Source organism: Amphiprion ocellaris, chromosome 1 (assembly GCF_022539595.1).
Source record: "Amphiprion ocellaris isolate individual 3 ecotype Okinawa chromosome 1, ASM2253959v1, whole genome shotgun sequence".
Lineage (NCBI taxonomy): Eukaryota > Metazoa > Chordata > Actinopteri > Pomacentridae > Amphiprion > Amphiprion ocellaris.
The window spans coordinates 34,584,512-34,609,401 of record NC_072766.1 but is presented as its reverse complement, the minus strand read 5'-3'; the positions used below and the strand labels follow the sequence as shown (position 1 = coordinate 34,609,401).

The window sequence follows — 24,890 nt, the reverse complement described above, 5'->3', positions numbered from 1 at the left end:
ATACAGGCTGCCTGGATTTTTCTGTTTGGGCTGTAAAAGAGTCAGAAATCATACTATGAGTGATTGCTTTTACCCCTTTTTTTTCAGAACAGCCTAAGCTTTCAATATCTGGCAATATCTGACATAAACTATGTGTTTAGACAATGTAACAGTTTAAAGTGTGAAAAAAACAAAAAAACTGACTTGTATTTTTCAGAACTGGAGTTGAACATGAACAAAATATTAGACAACAAAAATGTAAAATATGAACTACAATAAATATTTCTAAAAAATTTAATTTTATAATACTTGTAAAATGGGAGCAGCGCTGCCCCCGTGGGATTTTGTGATGGACGTTGTTGCACGTGGTTCCTTTGATAGACACTAATATCCTGTAAAGTGCATCTTCTCTTCTTTCAGGAACCCTTTGAATTTGGATTGGAAATGGAAAACTTGAGCTAAAAATTAAATTCAGGTAAACTGAGTTCCTGGTAAGTTTCTAAACCACTCCTGAATCCGACTGAAGGTCCTAGTGTGGAAGAAATATGAATATAATAATATATAGCATAAAATATTTTTATTCCATCATCAGTAATAATTACAGCCCACATTTAGCATAGACTGTACAAAAAAGTCCAAGTCTGAAAGGTGAAGCCAAAGCTGAAGTTCCTTAAACCTGCCAGCAGGGGGCGACTCCTGCTGTTGCAAAAAGAAGTCATATTGTCTAGAAATCTATGAGAAAATGAACCACTTTGTCTGTTAGTAAAACATTCTCCTAACAGGTTTATGTCTTCAATCACTAGTTTCACATCCTCTTTAATCCAACATCATGTTCCTTTGGTAAATTATGATCCCATCTGGAGGAAAATAGACGATAAAACACGATATGTTTTAGACTTTTTCCATAACAAGATCGTCTGTCTTTCTGTATTTTATTGGCATTCTGTGAACTTCAAGGTCAAAAATCTAATTTAAACATATTCACAAATAAATTAAAGCTATAAAAGACATAGAGTCCAAAGTGAAGCAAAAGGCTGTTGTCAGCTTTTTGAACACTGTTTCAACCCTGTATTTGTTTGCATTTGTCGGTAGACGCTTTAACGTTAGCCGAATTAGCTTTTAGCAGCACCTGTTTGTACTCACACAGATGTACAAACTATTACTGTGGAACCAAAGAAAGTTTTAAAAAGTGATGGATCTGAGGCAGGTTCCGAAGGCTCTTTATTTATTTACCCATAATTTCTGAGCAGGTTCATTAGCTTTTTGAATTCCCTGCTTCCCTCTGTACAAATCTTGTCTGCATTTGGCTTTAATTGCACTTTTGTAGTGACTACAGGGTATCAGTCCTGCCAACTAACAGTGAGTCTATAAAAAGGTTTTTGGTGTCTCTGCTCATAAATAAATAACCCTGTTTGTATCACTTATTTGTTCTTGTTTTCTGTCTGCATTTCAGATTCTTGCAGGACTCAATGAAAGTCTTCCAAAGCTCCAGTTAACTCTCCATCGTGTCTACATCCATCACAACAACATCCATCCGATAAGACAAAGCTTCTCTTGGTAAGTGCTTCAAAACAGTCATGAATGAGTCAAACATGCAACAGTACAGCACAGTACACACATTAATACACAGTCACTTATCATTGCTTGGGTTAGTCTTCAAACAGTGCGTCCTGCAGTGAAACCACGTCTGTGTTTTGGTGCTGAGGTGACAACTTACCACCAGTCCTCTGCAGCAACACTCACATTCGCTTTTTGTGTCTCTTTCTTATCTTGTTCCAGTGATTTCAAATATGGAAAGTTTTCAGAGGGAACAATCCGATATCAAGCATCAACATGCAGAGGTCAGTTTACAGCCACGCACACAGACACGCAGTGAAATATTTCCTCTTCTCAAGTCATTTAGTCTCCAAACGGAGCGTTTAAAGAACAAATCTGCCCCGAAAACATCAGTTCTGATCAAGTGGGTCACTAACTAAAGAAACTAGAAGTCTATTCAAATAATTCTTTAAGCCAGAAATGCTGAAATATTCCTCATTCCAGCCTCTCAGATGTGAGGTTTTACATCTTTTCTTATCTGATATTAAACTGAATATGTTTGGGTTTTTGTCTTTGGGGATGTTTGATGGGTATTAGTCAGTCTTTTCTGAGAATTAATCAGGAAAATCCATAAATCTCATCCCAATAAATGACAAAAACCTTAAACGAAGGTGTGCTTCGTATCTATTTTTAGCTGTGAATGTGGCTAGAAACTAATCAGACTCAAAGCTAAGAAATGTTTTATTAAGTGTTCATTGCAGAATGTTTTGTCCTACTTTTTATTTTGCTGCATCGCCACAAACAGCTTGTTTTCCCACTACATTCAGTCTCTTCCAATGCTTCATTCTCATTTCAGTTTTTCCTTACACACATTATCTTTAAAATTTCTTAACATGGAAATGAGGAACTTTCCAGATGTATGTATCAATTTTTTTCATATTCAACTGAAAATCAATAGTTGGAAAATGAAAAAAAACTAGTTTATCTTGTTATTCATTTATGGATTTAAAGCATAAAAATTTAAAAAAACTAAACAAAACAAACTTCTTCCTCAGTCACTACAACCTACTTTGTTTTATTGTCTAATTTTCTCTAACTTTTCTGCGTTTTATTCTTCAGAAAGTCTTGTGCTGGAAACACAAGTTATATAGTTCTATTTTCAGAAGTCGCTAATATGTGCAAGTGGCCTGCTCTGAATCTGTTACTAGAATTTCTGTAATATATATATAGGTTCAAATGCTATAATATGCTGCAAATACCAGCTTTTTATGTTGATTTAGAATTAATTTAGGCTAATAAGGCTGCAGGTAGAGTGTAATAAAGGACTTTCCAGATATATGTCTCATTTTTTTCATATTCAACTGAAAATCCATCGTTGGAAAATGAAAAAAAAATGTTTATGTTCTTATTCATTTATGGATTTAACGCATAAGAATGAAAAAAAACTAAACAAAAAAAGCTCCTTTTTCAAGTCCATCACTGGAAATAAACTGGAAGAAACAGGCAATGGACTAAACTTGATTTAGAAATTCTTTAGGACTTTTTTCTCTGAAAGTGTCCAGAATCTTGATTAAGTGTTGATCTCAGTGGTTCCTGGGAATTTAACTCTTTTTTTTGGTTTTAAACTTTGCAGAATTTTATCCAGATTTTTTTTCTGTGGTTGCCTAAATGCACAGAAAGACTGTTATAAAACAGAGGTCATTTTTGCATCATTCACGTCCTCCTGGGAATTAAATCCAGTCTAAACGGAGCTTCTAATTTTTGCTCCAGTGCCAGTAAGACTTAAAGAATATAAAAAATATTACATGTAATGGTTAGTTTGATGTCATCTGGCGCCATCAATCAGTTTTCTGTAAAAATGCTAACTGTGTATTTCTACTTTTCTTGACATTTAAATGACTTGTTAAGACGAAGTTTCACTGTATTTACAGCTCACACACTCTTTCTGTCACACTGGTGTTAGTGCTGGCAGGGTGTGTTGGTGACAGGCCTCCAGGACGTTGGCAGTGTGTGTTAAAAGCCAGAGTTAAGGTGTTTTTGCCGGGAGCTCCCGGTCGCTCTGGTTCTTACCACGCTTGGAGGATTTACTGGGCAAAGAGGCTGAGCGCTGAGAGCCATCTGAGAGCAGAGGACAGTGTCAGAAACACCAACCAACGCACTGAGGCCCAGCGCTTCATCAACAGGTGAGCGATACCAAACATCAGCCGCACACCGACCAACACAGAACAATCCCTACTGATGTGGCTCCACACTGACGAATGTTCAGCTCATTTTACAGAGTCTCTTTAGACGGATTCTTGGTTTTGTGATGAATTGTAGCTGGACAGATTTTCTTCAGGCTATGCTTCCACTTTCAGGTCTGTCTACAACAACATAGATTATACACAGTAAGTAATAAATGGTAATTATGGGCCAGATGTTCTGTCTAAATGTATGTCGAGTTTGAGTTGAAGCTAGCCTTGTTAGCAGGTATGTTTAAAGAAGGCCAAACTAGAAAAAACGAGCTATAATTAGAGCTGTCTCCAGGTCAGCGGGTCGATTGGTTGGTCGATATGCTTTCATTAATCACTCGTCTCATGACCTACACCTCACACCAGCTGCTTTGGCTTCAAACTAAAAAAACAAGAGGAATTTTTTAAAATTGAATTTGCATTTCTGTGTTATTGTGTTCTTGCAATGTGCACAATAAGTTCATCCATAGGCTTTAAACGGTGCAGGTTTAGAACAAAGGTTAGGTGCTGTATCTGGTCCAGCTTTGGAATGAAGATGCTCACAGGGTCTAAGAATCAGACTAATTCCTGGGTAGGTTTTCTGTGGGTCAGATGAGAAGAATCTGGGGTCCCAATGAAATCGCAATGTGAGGGATAACCTCCTTTACCAGTATTCATTTTTGACAGTTTGGCCAATATTTGTGTAATACTTCTGTCACTGAAACAGGAAACACTCTTTTAAGATGCATTTTTACATTGAATTTTTTGCACAGTTACTTTTTTCATGTTGAATACAATCTTTTTAATTTTTTCCCCTTATGTTTCTCTTTACTTTCATAAAGAGAAAGGCTCTACATCAGCAGCCTCCCAGGATGAATCCATTATTTTTGGCAGAGGGAGGAACAGACTACCTGTTAGGACCCCCATGCTTTCACGGTTTTTGTAATGGGACTGTTTACTCGGAGTCGGCTCCAAAATAACTGACACCGTTTGAAAGAAGTCTTCAGCGTTTCTGCATTTTGTTCAAACTGATGGCTAAAAAAGTGGAGTGTGAACTTTCCAAATATCAGTTTTTTATATCACAGCTCAACAACCAACATAACGGATCATCTACAAACAGTAGCTAACTTCTCTGTGTTTTATTCTTCAATAGTTCCTGTGCTGGAAACATAAGTTTAAATAGTTCTTTTTTCAGGTGATATATAAACATTGGCAGCTGGTCTGCTCCGAGGCCATTGTTAACCTTTCAGTATTAAATCACAAGATTCAAATGATATAATATGCTGCAAATGCTAGCTTCTTATGTTAATTTAGAATCAATTTAGCTACTAAAACGAGCGGGTAGCGTGAACTCATTGCTCATTTAGTTAATCTACATAGAATGTCCACATTGGTTGAAGAGTAGGTGTGATTTCAGTCAATAGAGATTTTCTCTGCTTTATTACAGCCCTAAATGTGTCCAGTTTGCCTCGAAAATGCCCCAAATTTAGCCAATTACAGCTCCACAACTGAGGACAAAATGAACAGACATATCAGAACTGTAATATTAATTGTTCAAACACCTCCCTGTGTTATCCAGTGTTCTCTCAGCCAGCTGCATACTGTCATGTTACATGAATTAATTTTTTGTTGTCCTTTTGTTTGAGGTTTATCACTTCTTTGATTACATCACCTTCTTGCATCTTGCTCTTCTGCAGCGGCATAATGACATCTTTATATTAATATAGCAGTAGTGGATGAAAACCTGCATACATTTGCATTTTATTTAGCAGACTTTCAGAATGTTCAGTTAAAACGTTTGACCACATTTAGATGGAAACTAGCTATTGATGCTGTTGAAGCTGTCCTTAAACTTTTCAACTACAACTCTACCATATTTGATTATACTGAAATAAAGATTTTAGTCACTGGGTGGCTTGATGTTCACGATTGTGACCTTCTCTAAATAGCAGCTGGAGTCGTGTTTTGGGAGGAAACCTTTACCTCTTTTTTCACTGTTGTTATAAAACTATAACTCTAAGTTTTCCTGGCTGCAGAATTTCCTGATAACAGCATTTAACGCTAGTTTTGGTCTCTAGACAAGAAGCCCAGAGTGCTGAATTTAGCATTTTGGTAACCGTTTACTGGCGAGACATTTTATCCCGAAGACTCTGAGGAACAGGCTGAACATTCACTGTGGCAGATATTTTTCTTTAAAAATCCATCTCCCACTGCCTACACATGTACAACCTCATATGTAAACACACACAGAAGGCGATCCGGTTCACATGTCTGTAGAGCTGTTAGGTGTTTTAGTACATTTCATTGAACACATGCAGAGTCTCAGACTGCAAAGACATCAACAAACACCGTCACTGTTTGCTCGCTCGTGTCGCATGCTTCAGTACATTTTCAGTCCCGAGAGAGAATGGCAGCTCACCCAGAACCATCAGCACACACCTGACAACTGGATCCCAAAGCTGGTTTTACCCAGACGCCAGTTCTTCACACTGTATATATGAGTGTTTTGTGTGTGTGTGCATGGTTCTGGGTTTTCATTCAGCATGCGAGTCATTCAGTCCATCCAAGAGGCGTTAAGCTGTGGATGACGAGAAGCGGGGTGGCATGGAGAGGCAGGCCAGAGAGAGAGATCAGATAGATAGATAGAGATGTGGGTTATTGGCACATCTACACGGTGGTTTGGTGGCAGCTGAGGTTGTGCAAACAGTTCCTGATAACAGTTCCCATCTGTGGCAGGCCAGACTGGTGCTACTGGGCCAGTCAGTGTGGTTTAATGGCCGCTTTCCTCCCAGTTGTGTGTTCTCGTGTGCGCTCTAAGAGGGACGGTTTGTGTTTGGGTTGTAGTTGCGCTGCTTCACCACCAGAGGGGACCATTATCAAGTAAATAACCACAGATAGGACGACAAACAGAACTAATAACAAGGACAGCTGGAGAACACACAGTCACTCGTTCTTTTCTTCCATATTTTCCATCTATATATATAGGCAGCCCCGAAAATACCCAATCATGTCCAGGAAGAGCTCAGAGAGAATTGTGGGATTCTGTGTTTCAAAAGTGCAGAAAATTCTGAATGTGTTCTGACACCTTTCGCCCTCTTTAGAGACAAAAATGCTCCATGCACAACACGTGTAGAGTTGTGTAAATATTCATTAGCTTGACCGACTGTGTGTAAGTGTGTGTTTTCTGCTGAGTCAGGCTACAGTGTGGTAGCCGAGCTGCTGTCTGTGGAGGATAAATCACCGTCTGATGTCCTGAGTGGCGATAATCAGAGCTGTGAATGCACATCTAGAGTTCAATGGACTGGGTGTGTGTGTGTGTGTGTGTGTGTGTGTGTGTGTGTGTGTGTGTGTGTGTGTGTGTGTGTGTGCACGCCATGGTATGTGGCAGGGGCATGCACGTGGAGATGCCGTGTGCTAAAAGCAGTGTGCCGAGCTGAGCTGAGCTGAGCCGAGCGGGTCCGAGCCGAGGTGGGCCGTGGGGTGTGGCTGTGCTGTGATGCCAGGAGGGAGGACAGGGGAGGGAGGCTGTGAGGAGGAGGAGGAGGAGGAGGAGGAGGGTTGGGGGTGTAGGCGTGGTCGGGTGGCGAGGGGAGTCCGCTTACCAGAGATCTGTGGCTGGATGCCGGGCTGGTCGTTGGAGCTGAGCAGCTGGGCCTGGATGGTCTCAACCACACGCTTGAAACGTCGGCTGGGACCTGAAGAGAAACCAGAGGATCCTCGTTATGACACAGATTAGTGGGTTAGCAGCGGTGTCGAAAGTCGGCGTTTTCAGCGTCACAGTGGTGGCTCTCTTTTTACATGACTAGATCTCCGTGGTAACGTGTGCTGTGGAGCCAACTTGGGCCGGAGCAGGTTATGTTCAGAGTTTTGGATTTAACCCCTTGACGCCTGTTGTCGCGAATTCACATCATACCACTTTCATTCAGACTGCAGCTGAGATAATGTATCCATTCTCCCAATGCCGGTTTGTGCATATTTGGAACCTTTTGCAAGCACTGGTTTCTCATAGGACCGGGCAGAGTGGTACCTAATTATTATTATGATATATCTGTTCAGCGTGTAATGGGCAAATTAACAATCTCCACTTATTATTTTTAATTTAATTGTAAATTAAATTCAGGCGTCAAGGGGTTGAATCGGCGGAAAGCATCTCCATTTAAACAAATAATTTTTACATAAATGTGAATTTCACTGAGCAGTACCTCACTAATTATATTGCAATATTCATAGACGACTTTAGCATACTTATTCAAGATGAGATTATTAACCCTTAGATGCATAAGTGGGTAAAAAATGACCCGGTGAGGTCGTTTTCTTGCAATATTCATTTCATATTCCAGCTGTTCCTCAAAAAATCTTTTTGATATCATTCCATTTAAATTTTTAAGCTAACTTTTAAAGAAATTGTAATATTTGTATTACTACCCCAAGCTCTTAATCACTGGTAATATCATACAAGAGGTGACACAGTGCACAAACCTGGACGACAAGAGAGGAAAAATGTCAACAAAATGGATGTTGACATTCTTCTATTGATGTTCTGTGTAATATTCTTCTTTTTCAATTATCAAAATGTTCAAAATCTTCTATAAAGTGGAAAATTCACTTATTTCAAACATGAAATCATTCTTGTGTGGACAAAAATATAATACAAACAATGATGAATATGATTATTCTTAACCAAAATGACATAAAAACACAATGATTCTTACACGGGTCATTTTGACCCACTTATGGAAGAGTGTAGGATCCAATCACTCGTGCATCTAAGGTTTAAGTAGTTGGATGAATTTGAAAGGAAAAGGAGCCCTGTAACAAGCCGAGAAAGTTCTAGTCGGGCTCCTTTTGATGCTACGTGAGGAGAAAATTAAACATTCATGACGTGGCCTTGTTCAAGCACCTCAACATTTCAGGGTTCAGCTCTCCTACAGATATTGTAGCTCTGCTCATTCAAGTTTTATGCAGCGGCTCTTTTTATACTCTTGTTTACTCCAAACGGCCAAAAGTATATGGACACCAGCACATCCCATCTATAACATCAGTGTTTTCTATCCAGCTGTGCGTTTCTGCTCTTCTCAGTGTTGCTTTTAGCAGATAAATCTAAGGGCTAACTGGACTAGTTTGAGTTTCTTGAGGATGTCTCTCCTCCTCTAAAAAGCTTCTGACTGACTGGTGGGGAGTTCCAGCATCTTGACCTGAGAGCAGAGTTTCTGTCTACTTTTATGTCGAGGCTTCTGTCATCTTTAATGTGCAGCAAACAGTCCAGGATGGTCACACTGATGTGTTCTGTGAAGGCTTCCTGTGTTTGGATTCCACGTACCTGTTCTCTGCATCTTTCATGTTGTAGACAGCAGTGAGTTCATGACACAGCTCAGCTTCTGTCTGAACAAACCTCATTATTTTGTCAGTAGGTGTTGGTCAGACAGGTGGAGCAGAGATTGTATGTGGTCTGAGGTCAGGCTGGTTCTGCTGGACGGAGTTCTGTCCTGGAGCAGATGTTTCCTTACAGTCTTTACTGTTTAAAGAATGAATTGACATCGTAGGTTACCATGGTTTCATCTGAGTCCAGCTTTGTTTTTCTAACCTTGCTGGAGTTTTAGAACTCAGGAGGAGCTGAGATGATGGTGAGGTGTACATGGACATAAGACTGGTCACCTTGACCTGGTAATTTGCTGATTTTAGCACCCTTGTGCATCTTTATTCACTGGCTGGCAGGACAGTCTACTTTTAGTTTAGATTCCAGCGGCTTCATTGTTTGAAGGTTGAGGTTTAAAGATGGTGCTTTTACACTAATGATGGCGGCAGCAGATACCTTCAACCTGAGTTGTTCCACCTCTGTTCCTTGTCTCTTCCGGTTCTCCTCCTCTTTCTTTTCAACTTTATTGTCCTCTCCTCCCAATTCTTCATCTCCTCTCTTCCTGTTTATTTCTATCATCCTTTCTTCCCTCTTTTTCTGCTCCTCCTCTTCTCACACTTACTAAAGAGACAGAACAGCTCAGGTTGAAAGTGTCAGCTGCCCCAACAACTCCAAAAACACCACCATCAAAGAAGCGAAGGAACAGGCAACACTAAAAAGACACCAGAGCATCACCATGCTGCTGGCTAATAAAGGAAGATACACAGAGGTGTTGAATCCAGCAGATTACCTGCCGTAGTGACTAGTCTTCTTACAGCCACCTATGAGACACTGAGGTGAGATCTTACTAGCAACCAACCAACCGTTACAACTGGAAAGAGAAAAAAAAACACTAACTGGTACCACTACATTACAGTTTGTACCCCAGGAAAGCTTCAAAAATAGCATTGATTCAATTCCCTACTGCAGTGCCAAAGAGCTGGCCACTATCTCAGCACCTCTGGTTGCTAAAACTCCACAGTAAGGTTAGGAACATAAACCTGGACTCCATGAAACCATGTTAACCTTCGCTGGCACTTCACTTTTCACCCTGGAAGCTGTAAAAACGGTGAGGAAACATCTGCTACAGGACAGAACCAACCTCAGACCACACATGATCTCTGCTTCACCTCTGTCTGACCACCACCTACTGACAATATAATGAGGTTTCTACAGACAGAAGCTCAGCTGTGTCATGAAGTCACCTCTGTCTCTGGCGTGGACACCTGGGTCAGAATGAAAACAAAGGCAGTGGAAGCTTCACAGAACACATCAGAGCCACAACATCAAATTCACTCCGAAGCTAACAGTCTGGTTTTCTTGATCTGTGTGGTTCACGTTAAAGACGGCGGATCAACATTTGGCTTGAGGTTATCAGAACCTGACAACATCCGGTCAGAACGAGCCCACAAGGACAGAAGGGAAGAGCACAAACACAACAGAGAACCTGAACTTGTTTTCTGGCTCTTATCCAGATAGTTTTCTCCTGACTAGATCTTTGCTTGTGTTGCATCTACTCTCAGATGTACATCGCTTTGGATAAAAGCGTCTGGTAAATGAAATCATAGAAGCATTTATAGCATGTTTTTCACCCAAACTGGACCTTAGTCAGAACTAAAGAGGAAAGAACCATCAACTGAACAACACTGTTACTACTAAAGCTGAAGGAGAATCTGAGGAACTGTGGATGTTCAACAAACACCACATCTCTGTGTACTTCATATAAATCGTACAAAAGCAGCAAATCTTCCTATTTTAGATGCTGGAAGCTAGAAACTATTTTAGTTTTTGCTTCATTAAAGAGCAAATTAACTGACTTCAGTATGAGTAATATGTAAACTAGACACCTGAAAAAGGGAAATGTTTTGTCCTAGATGCCTTTTAACTTGAAAGATGCCTTTTAACCTGAAAATTAGCCACTGAGCACCAGTTTGATGTTATTTTTCCTGCTGTGTGTTGTCTACCTGACAGCAGGGTGAAGGTGACGGAGTAGATGCCGTTCTCCTTGGTGGCGCTGGTGCTCTCGGTGTAGGTGATGTCCACCTGGAACTTGACCGGCTTCTGGAAAACCGTCGGCCCGGCTGTGGACTTGTACTCGGCCCGGAAACTGGTCTGAGAGATGACGCTGTGGCTCAGACTGGGAATCTGGCAGAGAAAGAAAGTGTGAGTCAGCAGCAGCTCAGACCAACAACTTCTGCATCGGTTTAGACCAAGGTGGATGTGAGAGGAAGAGACGGCAGCAGACGGAGACGGTGTTTTGAACGTGTCGCATTTTAATGCGTCGTGACATTTTGCAGCGTCAGTGTCTGAGTCAACACTGACAAGTCGACAACAGACAACAGTCGGCTGCACATGATGCTGAAGCAACACGACTGAACACTAACCTCAAATCCAACTTACACCTGAACCGACGTCTTTCAAAACATGTGCATTCATGAATCTACTGTTTATATAATTTTATAAGAAGAATAAAGGTGTTTGGACAGAATGGGTTTTCTGTAGCATTTAGTGACATAGCTTATTCACGTTTATATTCAAGTTTTAAAGCAGTTTAAATGGTTAAAGTAGTATTCAAACCAGACTCCATCTTTCTAACACTCTACCTTACAATATAAATACAAATATACCACAGAAATGTTTCATTAAAACCAGCATGTTTAAATGCAAACTTTAGTGACTGCAATATGGCTATTTGCAGGAAGCCGCAGAGCTAATTTACTGATTTTTCAATATGTTTGTGTTGTTAATGAATCTATTTAAATGCACTAAAATGTGTGTAGCGGACGGATCATGTCACAGAAATAATCAACAGCTGGATCAAATCAGAAATTTGTCAGGAAAACATGTTACACTAACCTAAACTAGTGTGCTAAAAGCTAACTAGCTTAGCAGAGCAGCAGTAGCAATCATCTCTGAAGCCTCTAACTCCAGTGAAATTTATGTGATTAGAATTCTTGACACTTAATTAAATCGTACACTACCGTTCAAAAGTTTGGGGTCGCTTAGAAATGTATTAATTTTTGACAGAAAAGCAGTTTTTATAAAATGAAATGAATCAGAAATACAGCCCAGACATTGTTAATGTGGTAAATGACTATTCTAGCTGGAAACAGCTGATTTTTAATGGAATATCTCCATAGAGGTACAGAGGAACATTTCCAGCAACCATCACTCCTGTGTTCTAATGCTACATTGTGTTAGCTAATGGTGCTGAAAGGCTAGCTGATGATTAGAAAACCCTTGTGCTGTTATGTTAGCCATGAATAAAAGTGTGAGTTTTCATGGAAAATATAAATTTGTCTGGGTGACCCCAAACTTTTGAACGGTAGTGTATATTTACCCTAGAGCCTGACTGAAATTAGCTCAACAACTAGCCAGCAGTTTCCATTCAAACAAGAAGTTCTAAATTACACATTTCTGTGGCATAATAATAATTAGAGCCCAATGGGTACTATCCGTCATTATGCACCAAGATGAGAACTTTCTTTTAGAGAACATGCTCCAGAATAAAAGCTTGGGTGTCATCACACCGTCTCTCAGCACTGGTAGGACAGCAGGGAACAGTGAAGACTTACGGAGAGGAAGGCGTGGACGATGTCGGCCTTTATGGAGCTCAGAGGTTTGTCTCTGATCACGATGAAGATCTGTTCCTCTTTCTCCAGGTTGATGAAGTTCCCGAACCACGACTTCTTAGCCAGTCTGCAGAGGAGAGGAGAGCTGAGGTTAGAAATGATGCTGGACACACGACAAGACTCAGAACAGAAGCTTTTACTCACAATAACGTAAAATTCGCGTACGTGTGTTTAACATGCCAAAAATTACATATTAGGGCCATAAAATACTGCATTTCGTTACCTGTACTTGTACATGTCTAATGACAATGAAGTTTAATCTAAAAGCAAATTTAGAAAGCTAATGCTAAACTTTTGGTAACTTCTTTCTTGTCTGACGGATGAGGTTTGAAGACAGAGGAGATTGGGTTGAGTGTTCTTCTCATCTGTACGTCCAGAACAGGAGCAGCAGCAACATGAAGCAGAACTGTATTACAGAGTTAGCAGTAGGAACCGTATCAGCTGGATTTGGTTCATATTTTTACTGTGTATAGAAGCCAGTGTACTTGGGCGAGATTGATGGTACCTAAACTACTGGTTTGTGCTAAAAAGGATCCATTTTTAAACTCACTTCCTCATTTCAAATCTAGATTTGCTAAACACTGATTAGAACTTTGTTAGACTGAATTAGTCTTTGTTGCTGAAACCAAGTCCTAAAGTTTGGACTGAAATTCCTTTAATATTTAAAATGTTCTCATAACTTAGGAACTGCTTTTACTGTGAGGATGTATTTCCACTTGTTTACCTCCAAATGTGAGCAGAAAAGTTTGTGTACATTAGTAAACTGCATCACACGGATATAGAACTGTACCTTAAACATACTCTGGGTTTCAAGACCTTGATCTTAATCTAAAAAGCAATTTGTTGGGGACTATTTTCTGCAACAGATAAATCCACATTTAATTTTCTCGTGAGGGCTTTTGGCAGCAAGATTGAACTAAAACAGATTCTTCCAAATAAATAGTATTATTTTCAGACAAATTTTTAAAATACACATTGCTAAATTCTTGACTTTACTTTAAAAATCAAACTATTTACTGCAAAACAAGCGCTGCAAACCTAAAATTCCCACTATTTACAGTCCCTATTGTCTATTTCACATTTTACATTTTTAATTAATTGACATCACTCTGTAGAAATCAGCCTTTTTTGTAAATTCTTGTCACAAAAGTCCCATTAACCATGATTCAATGTTGTAAAGCAATAAACGAGGAAAAACTTGCCCACAGGCTACAGTAAGTTTATATTATGCATTATATGTAGGGGAAAATAAAACCTGCTTTCATACAGATATATCTAATGAACAGCTGTTGTGGTGTGATGCTGAGTTACTCACTCTGGAGAGGAGTCTGGGGTGAGGCTGGACATGTCCTCCTGGGTGGGAACTGTGGATCAAACAGAGGTCAGAGGTCACAGTTAAGCTGCTCGAAACTTTAACATTTTCTGTCTTGTTTGTCCACTGTGAGTGTTTGGTGTCTCGGTTCTGCTTTTCTGGAGGGTTTCATGGCACCGTCAAAGCAGCTGTGAGAGAACTAGCCCAAACTAAAGCAAAAAAAGGGTAAAATGGTCAATTTTCTGCTCTCCGTAATGAGGCAGTTATCGTCTTTATGACGAGGCCGGAGGCTGCAGACGCTGCTGATAAAGTTGGCAGCAGGTGAAGCGAAGCTGAATGCAGCCATTAAGAGCACAGAGATGATTTGTACTTATTCCCCTGAGCTACGAGGATGAAGTTTGGTGCATAAACACACTCGGCGGAATCGATTATCATACAGATAAGAATGAGACGTTATCATAAAATCTGACCTGGATAAATGAGAAACGCCTCCTTTTCCCTCCTCCTGGGGCTGAACAGTTTATCAACACTGCGATGTGAACAATAGTCACATTGCAGAGACACACTCACTCAAACACATCATATTACAACTTGTTTTTGTAGCTTGATGCATAAATAAACCTCACATGGTTCTCAAATCTGTCTGATACAACATAATGTACTGTGATTTAGGGGTTCTTGTTCGCGGTATATGAGAATTTTTGTGCAGCTTTTATTCACAAGACAGAGTTTTTGGGACATGCAGATGCCATGTGATGAGTGGAGAAACCCTGAAAAGGAAGATTTGGTTACAAGAATAAATGTTTGACCATTTAAATCAACACCACAAAGCTCTGTTTGATGAGTACAAACACAGATCTGAAAGCTGCCCAAAGCAAAAAACTAATTTGTATGCTTTCACCAGCAGTACACCACAAGAGAAAAGTTCCAAATAGGCTGCAAATACTGATTATTTGTCTTGTTGATTCATCTTTTGCTTGTTTTCTCAATGATTTGGTCTGTAAAATGTCCAAAAATAGTACAGCATTTTTGTGTCCCCCAAAGCCCAAGATGACAAATGACCCAAAGATATTCAGTTTAATGTCACTGAGGAAGAAAGAAACCTAAAAATATTCAAATTTAAGATGCTGGAATCAGAGAATTTAAATTTTTTTTCTTAAAAAATGACTCATTGGTTATCAAAGCAGCTGGCGATCAACTGTGACTAAAATATTCACATTTAAGAAGCTGCAATAGAAGAATTTACTAAAACTGATGAAGCAATTATCAAAATAGTTACTGACTCATTTAACAGTACTGATAATTAATAATTGCAGGTCCAGTTCCAAACCATTTTTATTTTTGATGCAGATGCACTCATCGACAAAATCACCCCGATCTTTCTAGAGTGATTCATTCTTGTCAGAGGAAAATGCTCAAAGCTTCTATAGCTCAGGAGACAAAATTGTGAATCTCATTTCAGCCTTTTGATTTTGTCTGATATGCTTCTCATATTTTTCATCTCACAGTCACCAGGAGATATATGTCAGCCAGAAGGACAATTAGCAACAGAGTCATACTTGAGACTTAAAGGAGACACTTTCCCTCCTAACCTCGACACTTAAGCGAGTGTCTGAATCTAAGAGTTCAACTTTAAATAAACTGTCATCACATCAGAGGCTTCATTTAAGAACTGCTGCACTGAAGTGGCGAAATTGGCAATAATAGCGTTTTGAGCCACAAACTGTAAAAAATGTATAAACGGAAAGAATGATGATCATCGTGTGTTTGGAGAAAAATATGAGAAACAAATCAGACAAAATGAAAAGTGGACACTAAAATGACGAGAACCATAATTTGGTCTCCTGAGCTTCAGAAGCTTCGAGCAGTAAGATTTAACTCTGAGTTTCAAGGTAGAGTTTCTCAAATCAGCTGGTAAAAAATCCTGCATTATTTCATGTCACATAAAAGCTATTTTATTCTCCTACCTTGCATTTTCCTGCGGTGGAAGCGCGGCGACCCCAGGAAGCTGTTCTTGATGGAGTTGAGCCGCGTCCTCCAGGGCATCCCGCCGATGGACGGGCTGGGCGGCGGCGTCGGGCTGGGGGTGCCGGCCGGGCTGTCCTTGGGCGTGTGCACCGGGGTGCCCTTGGGGGTGGGGAGGGGGCTCCCTCTGGGGGAGGGGTGGGGGGTCACCTGCGTGATGGGGACACATTTGCCGTTGTGGTCAGGGTGGAGGTGGTGCCGGCGGAGCGGCGACATGGGGGGCACCGGGGAGAGGGGGATGGACAGCTTTGGGGGGACGGTGAGGGGAGGGTGGCGCCTCACCCGGGGACTGTTGGGGATGCAGGGGGCCAGAGGCTGACTGGGCGTGGTGGGCTCAGATTTGGGGGTGGAGGGGGTCTGGGCGGTGTTGGGGAGCGGGTTGGACCTGGTGGTCTGCAGCGGCTTCTCGGACACTTTGGGCTTGGCGGGGAGGGTCTGGGTGCGGGGGTGCATGAGGGGGGAGCCCATCCTTGGATGGAAGGAGTTGGGGGTCCGCGGCCCCACCCCGTTGAGGCGGACCTCGGGGGAGTGGGTGGGGCTGCAGTTGGGGGACTGACACAGGTCTGGGGACTGAGGCGGGATGAAGAACCGCCGGTGGGGCTGCGATCGGTAGGGCAGCGTTACACATGACAGCAGGTTCAGCCAATGAGACAGCAGAGGAACAACATGACCCCACAGAGGTTCATCCCATGAAATAAAAAGCAGGAAATAAAAAGGAGTGCGGCAGATGGGTGGAGAGGTGGAGCAGGCAGGGAGTGGTGAGAGTGCAAGAAAGAAAGAAAACAGAACATGCGATTAGCACAGTGATTAGCCAATCAGGAGGCAGCAGTGGAGCATTCGTGACGCATTAACAGCAGGGATGCACCGAGATCTAAACCCCGAACACAGCTGGTTTAACGGCTCTGATTCCACATAAAGTACTGAAGTAAAATACTGACACAGGTTGTGTTTTTCAGTTTTCCGTATTTGTTTGTTTCTGGCTGGCAGCTAAATTTAGCAGAATGTTTGATATGAAGCATGAAAAATGATTTACTAATGCAAAACAGAGGAATGTTTACACATACTGCTGTTTTCACTAAACTTCTTCACTTATGCAAATTTTTAAAAATAAAAATATAGTACTGAGTATGTAAAATAAAAAAGCCAACCAACATCTATTATCAAAAATTATAGAAATTTTGATGAACAGTAAATTTACAGTAAAATGTCACATTGAATTTCCCTTTGCTTCTGTCCCAGTGGCTTTCATGTTTTACATTCATGATAAATCCATATAAATATATCCTTTTTAATCTATTTTATCTTTAAAAGTTAAACTTAATTTTACTTATTTCTTCAATAATTATAGCCTTACCTTGTGTTTTCCTTTAAACTGTTTTCCTGACAACTGAGAAAAAGCTCTTTTTTCATCTGATAAACAAACCATGCATAACTAATCAATCACATTCAGCAAACAACCACCAGCTACATGTTCTTTACATTCCCTGAAAATGAGGATTTTAGTCGACAGAACGTATTTGGCGATACATCGGTGCATCCCTAAAAACCAGCAAGTGACCCAGCTTGAAAGCTAACAGGTTTAGCTTCACCCTCCACCACAGAGCATGCTCAGTGCTGCACACGATGCTGTGGGATGAATGAGCAGATCGCTGTTAAGAGTTCAGAACGGTGAGAACTGCAGCAGCAGAGCAGAACTAAAACAAAGAGGCTAGAGATCCTGATTAGACCCGTCAGAATGTTCTCACAGCAGCTTTAGGAAGAAGCTTGAAGACTGATGAGTATGAAGCGCTCAATTCTGTTTAGGAGTTTAACACTGGAGTCACAAACTTGTCATCACATCAGAGGCCTCATGCAAGAACTCCTACAATGAAGATTTATTTTAACGTGGTTTAACTTCCTGAACCTAAGAAACCTGCTGGCTGGCGTGAAAGGATGTTGTCTTTGTTTAACCCTTAGATGCACGAGTGACTGGACCCTAAAATCTTCCATAAGTTGGTCAAAAATGACCCGTATCAATGTGTTTTTATGTCATTTTGGTTGAGAATAATCATTTGTATTATTGTTTGTATTATATTTTTGTCCACAGATGAATGATTTCATTTTTGAAATATGATTATTTTTCACTTTATAACAGATTTTGAACATTTTGATAAATGAAAAAGAAGAATATTACACAGAGCAGCAATAGAAGAATGTCAACATTAATTTTGTTGACAGTTTTCCACTCTTTTTCTCTAAGTTTGTGCATCACCTCTTGTATGATATCATCAGTGATAAAGAGCTTGGGGTAGTAATACAAATGTTACAATTTCTTTAAAAGTATAAAAGGTAGCTAAAACATTTAAAAGGAATGATATCAAAAACATGTTTTTTGAGGAATAGCTGGAAAATGAAATGATAAAAACCTTTCATTACAAAGATATTGCAAGAAAACAACCTCACACTTTTGCATCTAATTTTCTAAGTGTGTGATGTGCAGTTCCATCAGAGAAAGTAGTTAAATCTAAGCTTAAACTTGTGATATTTCATCACAATCACTTTATTCTACCTGTCTCATTTACAAATTCAACAAAAATACATAATTTGCAGTGACTGGATTTTGTAAAAAAAAAAAAAAAGAAAAAAACACAAAATTTCCACTCCACTGCTTCAACTGATTTATGCACCTGTGACCAACTGTTATATGACAAAAATTCTCTGAGTTTTGAACGTATGGAAACAAATTAAAAACCTAAGTAGTAAAATCTTTATAGTATGCTTCGGGACATTTTCGGTATAGAAAACTATGGGTATGGAAAACATTTTCTCATTTATTTTTGTTCCAGGAAGCGGCAACATGAATAACAGTGGCATTTAATGTGATTTTTTTTTTTTTGCAGAAATCTACGAAATTTAAAATTAAAACTGTTTTGCTTATTGGCTGTTTAGACACTGACAAGGCTGAAGAATGAGAAGTTGTAATTTTGAGATCCTTTTTTATGTAATTTTGTGTAGGAAAGCAGCATTTCTGACACAAAAGAATCCAAATAAGTCATGTGAGGGGAGGATCTTTACTTATCTGCTCACCTCTAATGAGCATCTTGATTATCTCTCACAATTTTTAGCATTTAACTCCATGTCAAACAATCACATTTCTGACTCTGTGATGACTCAATACAACTACTGACAGTTAAATAGGTTTTATTTTTGTCAGCTGGTTTCTGAAGTTCTTCTTTTTTACCTTCGGTTGACATTTGCTGAATGAAAATGTCCACCAACAGAGTGGAACACGGAGTCTTTTATAGCAGTAGGGGGTTTCCAACGTGACCTTTATGTCCTGTGCATCCAGCATATTGAGAAATTCACCTTCAGATAGTTTGTTGAATCTGATTTTGCACACTTGTGTGAGCATATAATAAGTAAATGAGGTGTTCTTGCATGAGGCCAGATGACTTTCATTCTTTAGCTTCATATAGAAGAATCAGGACGTAAAGACTAAAATCTGCTGTCTCTTCAGTTTGCAGCCTGATAAGCTGAATATTATGAGCTGCGCTGAAGAATTAAACAAAGACAAGAGCTTCTGCGTGTCTTTGCATGATAGAAAATGTTTGATGATACACACTCGGTGTCCTTGCTGAGGGTTACTTTTAAAAAATGCATGTCTTTACGGAAACAACAGCAGGACAGGGAGGCTGCAGGCCGATCTGCAAAGTTAACCTCCTGCTTCATCTCTGCAGCAGCAGTTTTCAGGCGAGAGTGACGGATCGATTCTTCCGCTAATCTGCAGCCGCATGAGAATGTGCTCCGTATGGACGTTGATCACCGGATCTCATCTGGAGTTTGGCCTCCGATGGATCCGGTGCTGCTTCATCTGAAGCTCTGAGTGACGTACAGTAACAGAAAACAGCCTGAAGTCGTGATAATCGATGTGATCAAACAGGAATCTGATTGAATATTTCTCTCTACTGTACGTCAAACAGGCTCACGATGAAGTCCACAGTGGCGTGAGCTGCTGATGAGAAGTGTGTGAGCGTAATAGCATGCCAGCAGAGCCAGCCAGCCAGCCAGGTGCATTGTGGGAAACCAGTCAGTGCGTGGGAGGGTCAGACACTCACCCTGGGACTGCTGAGAGGACTGGTGGACAGACCGGAGGACGCTCCGCTGATCGACCGCGACCTACACACAAAGTAAAACCCATAATCAGACAGCGAAAAATAAGCTGGACGACACACAACCGCTACACAACAACACACACACACACACACACAACACGAAGACAGAAGAAGTCCTGAACCTTTTTGTGCAGCTGTTGTAGAAATTCAGCTTCTTTTATGAAGTCCTTCAGCAGAATGTCGCTTTTTCATCATTTTTACAAAAGCTGCTGTTCTCATAAACCTGCTACAACCATCACATACATTCTGTTTTTATTGAATAAAAAAGAAAAAACTTATTATTTTACTTTATTAAACCTCCAAACCCTAAACTCCGGCTTCAGGTTTGCAACGCAATTATTATATTACAAAAATGACCCCATTTATCAGAGCCAAAAACTTTAAAAACAAGAACAATGGTTAAAATTTTAGCTTCTCGATGATCACTGAATGTATCAGCTGTGATGTGTACAGCTGTGAATGAGGTTCCATCAGGAAAATTGACCAAATCTAAGCTCAAAATTGAGTGATTTCATTTCATCAATATCACTTTACTGTACATTCCTCTTTTTGCTTTTTTTAATGAGAAAAAAAAAGTCTAAACTAACCAACACACCTAAGCTCAACCAAGACATTGCGATTTATTCAGCTATGACCATCAGTCATGTGACAAAAATTTAGAGAGTTTTCAGATGAACTGCAGGCAGTGTTTCCACAGAGCAGAAAGCAGACGACAAGAAAATAAAAGTGGATCAACAACATAAATGCAGCATGGCTCCAAAACAGTAAACAGAAGAGCAAGTCGTTACAAGATACATTCAGAAAGGTGAAACATCTTTCTAGAGTTGATGTACAGAGTAGAGTGAAAAATGCAGAGCTTGTAGAGGTTGTAAAAATGTACACTACCATTTCATGTTCTCCATAAAAGCTCACAGTTATATTCATGTGCTAACATAACTGCACAAGGGTTTTCTAATCATCAATGAGCCTTTCAACACCATTAGCTAACACAATGTAGCATTAGAACACAAGAGTGATGGTTGCTGGAAATGTTCCTCTGTACTCCTATGGAGATATTCCATTAAAAATCAGCTGTTTCCAGCTAGAATAGTCATTTACCACATTAACAATGTCTAGACTGGATTTGTAATTTAATGCTACCTTCATTGGAAAAAACTCCATTTCTTTCAAAAATAAGGACATTTCTAAGTGACCCTAAACTTTTGAACAGTAATGAAAATACTAAAACATCTAAACCAGCCGTCACCGACCACCAGGCCGCACAGAAAGAATAAAAAGGTTTTATTTTTTTAATTTCATTTCCAGCAAAGTCAGCACAGTGTTTTATTCTGAAAAATGACTAGATCGACTTCCCATTACTGCCACTTGTTTCCCGCACTTGACTCTGTCAGTTTTCATGCTAAAACTGAAGAAAAGGTAAAAATATATTTAGCGATTGAAGCTAATTTTATTTGTTTAGGACCCTTTTTTTTGATAAAAAAATTATTATTTGTTATGTATGCGATGACCGGTCGTAGAAAATTTTCTTGGAAAACTGGTTGGAGAGAATTTATAGCCACTATTTTGTTCCAATATTAGTAACACTTGTGGGCACTTGGAAAAAATATTTAACATGTTGATTTCAGATTTTTAGAAATTCTTTTTGCAAAATAGATAACAGATAAAGCTCCCTACCTACCAACATAAACTTATAAACACACATTTATCAAATAACTTGTAGGAACAAATCTCCTTTAAAATGTTCAATTGCAAATAATATAGTACTTTATTCTTAATTACACTGCTTCGGCTGATATATAATAATTGGTTGTATTATAATTAGGGGGAAATCTGTGGCTCAGCTCTAACTCTGCATGTCAAGGACCTACTTTCAACCAAACTAACAAACCTCTGCAGGCTTTTTAAGTCTAAACAGGTTTGATAATTAGTATTTGTTCTTAAGTTGTATCATTTTTCAGCTTCATGTTGCTAAAAACTGCCTCCCGATCCCTTTAAAACGCCTCCTCTTTACTGTTTTAGTTTGCATTTTGTTGTTTAGGCCACTACAGATGCTGCTAACTGTAACTCCAGCTCTAACTGACCAGCTTGCAGATTGAACTGTGGATGTTAGCTTAAGTGTGGCTAGCACATCTGGCTAACAAAATCATCAGCAAAAATCTGGCAACAACAGGAGCGATTCCTGCTCTCTGAAACATAAACAAGATCCCAAGTTAATGTCGGAATGTATAAATAGTTCAGACATGTCGGCATCGCAAACACTGAGCCTTCGTTCCGCTGCAAAATTCATCAGCACTGTTTCTCTTTTCTCCTCTTCATGAGCTTTTCCATTTTTCATCTACGTGTCATTAACTTTTCATATCTCCCTCCCTCTCCTTCTCGCTGTTGCCCAAATGTCGTCACACACACACGCATGCACACACGCACGCACAAACATTTTCACCAAAAACCCCACACAGTCCCACTGATGTCGCTGAAGACTTTGGGATTTAATTGTCCATAGACAATTTGGCTTTGTTGGACGCAAAAATGAAAACAGTAAATCATAATTAAATATACTGGGAGACACACACACACACACCTACACAGGCTCACACACACACACACACACACACACACACACACACACACACACACACACACACACACACACACACACACACAGGCTCACACACACACACACACACACACACACACACACACACACACGCACACACACACACACACACACACACACACAGAAAGCCGAGATGACATCGGCTGCGTTAAATCACATTTTGCCGTTGGGTTGTCATCATATGAGACAATAGATTCTCCTCAGATTCATGACATTAATGCTGGTAGGTTTGTTCCCTCTAATATTAGTTCATTTTTACTGTTATTCCTTATTTGCTTTTGTTAGAAAAGTGGAATTTGTGCTTCTCTGAACATCTTCAGGACACAAATTAATTTACTAAATGTAAAATAAAATTGACATTACTTAAGGTGTCAGTGCCCACATTGCAGTTAAACACAGTGAACTTCTTCTCTTACTATTATCATTCTCCAAGACATTAAAATGGACGTTGTGGAAGAGAAAGTAGAACTTCTGTCTGCAGACAATGAGGCGGCAGGTTTGTGAATCGAGTCGAGGAGTTTCAGCAGAAAACATTTCTGCAGAGCATCAGGATGCAGACACTTGTTTGTAACGTCTTTTTTTTCACATTTAACTATTAGAAATCACCTGCAGCTACACTCATCGCTCATATCTTGTGATAAACATATAACTGACTTCTGCTTTTAGAGGATAGAAGCTCTACAGCGTGTGGTTAAAAACCAACAAGAAGACCTTTTTGTTGTTCTTACTTTAGAGCAACTAAATCACCTGCAGTTATTGCTTTGAAGTCAGGTTACTCTTTTTTCAGCTGCCTGATTAAAAACATGCAAACTGTACTGTAACTACTGTAGTAATCACCAAAGCAAATATTAGCAAGTCAATAAAAATCTATTGCAGTCTTTTCTTTAGTTTTTTTTCAGACAAATCTATGTTGCATTAATGCATTTTAATTCATATTTTTTAAATGTTGTGTGTTCTTTTCTGCACAAGTTACACAAATCTGAATAAACCGTATTTTCTTTCTGTGGGCATCAGTGCAGATTTTAAGATGATATGTAACATTTTCAGCTAAGATGTGCTCTACTGTGATAAAAAATATAAAAATATGGATACAGCTAAACACTTGACATAACAGAAGATTAAAGCTCATTTTATTCTGGCTGCAAACTAAAAACTTCTGAAAGTGTTGTAGTTGTAAAATGATAAAAGTGAAAGGAAATATTGGCATAAACAATCTCAAATATTATCATGGAATATTTGTGGAAAATATTTTTTGCATTTCAAAAGCTGTGGCTGCATTAGACAGACAAACAAAAACACATTTTTTTCCCCCACTGGTTACAAGAAAAACTAACAAAATTAAATTCTACCAAAATGACCCAATACTCAAAATTTCATGTTTTTATGGGACCAATCAATTTTACGATTTTAATGTTTTTTTTTTTTTTTTTAGGATTTGTTTAGTATTATGGCTGTGATTGTACTAAAAGAAATTGCATTTGAAGACCTTAGAACGATTCTTAATGCAATATTTCGCAAATGTATGGGATGTCCAAAAACCTTTTTCAACCACTGTAGTTTTAATACACTGAAAAAAGAAAGGCTTTAAATGGTTTTTAACTGTAATTTTTGAAAAAAGTTCTGTTATTTTACAGATTTTTTCAACCTGTTTTGTGAACGTACAGTAAAATCACAGAAAAAAAGACGTCAAAAAGGCCTAAAGACCGTTCTTTTTAACAAAGCTTTTAATTAAATGTGTCCCTGAAAATGTATTTATTTTTTCATATTTTGTTTTGTTTTTATCCCTTTAATATCTTTAATGTAGCATTTTGAGATTTTGCTGAAATGAAAATTATTATTATTACTATTACTATTATTATTATTATTATTATTAATAATAATAATAATAATAATAATAATAATAATAATAATAATAATAATAATAATAATAATAATAATAATAATAATAATAATAATAATAGGGGCTGCACAGTGGCGTAGTGGTTAGCACTTTCGCCTTGCAGCAAGAAGGTCCCTGGTTCGCGTCCCGGCTTTCC

The 24,890-nt window shown here is 39.3% G+C and overlaps 1 protein-coding gene and 1 long non-coding RNA gene across 14 annotated transcripts in view; one reads left to right on the top strand and one right to left on the bottom strand.

Annotated features, from left to right (window-relative positions):
• The window catches only part of LOC111574458 (serine/threonine-protein kinase BRSK2-like), a 185,916-nt gene that overhangs the window by 3,604 nt on the left and 157,422 nt on the right, over positions 1 to 24,890 (bottom strand). For 4 of the 11 annotated variants that reach the window (XM_055009505.1, XM_055009519.1, XM_055009509.1 and 1 more), the window contains 7 exons: positions 20,184 to 20,244; positions 16,032 to 16,689; positions 14,068 to 14,116; positions 12,696 to 12,819; positions 11,085 to 11,265; positions 7,328 to 7,420; positions 3,586 to 3,633 (listed from right to left, as the gene is read on the bottom strand). In XM_055009505.1, coding sequence (XP_054865480.1) covers positions 3,586 to 3,633; positions 7,328 to 7,420; positions 11,085 to 11,265; positions 12,696 to 12,819; positions 14,068 to 14,116; positions 16,032 to 16,689; positions 20,184 to 20,244 — 1,214 coding nt within the window. The remainder of the gene's footprint in view (positions 1 to 3,585; positions 3,634 to 7,327; positions 7,421 to 11,084; positions 11,266 to 12,695; positions 12,820 to 14,067; positions 14,117 to 16,031; positions 16,690 to 20,183; positions 20,245 to 24,890) is intronic. The other 7 variants (XM_035952381.2, XM_035952388.2, XM_035952385.2 and 4 more) reach the window with 2 other exon arrangements.
• Positions 244 to 6,869, top strand: LOC118470936 (uncharacterized). 3 transcript variants are annotated; one of them, XR_008601270.1, is made up of 4 exons: positions 244 to 454; positions 1,433 to 1,536; positions 1,759 to 1,820; positions 3,447 to 6,869. It is a non-coding gene; the product is annotated as an uncharacterized LOC118470936 (long non-coding RNA). The 3 variants fall into 3 exon arrangements; XR_004848123.2 differs by having other exon boundaries at positions 244 to 1,536; positions 3,479 to 6,869; XR_004848124.2 differs by having other exon boundaries at positions 244 to 1,536.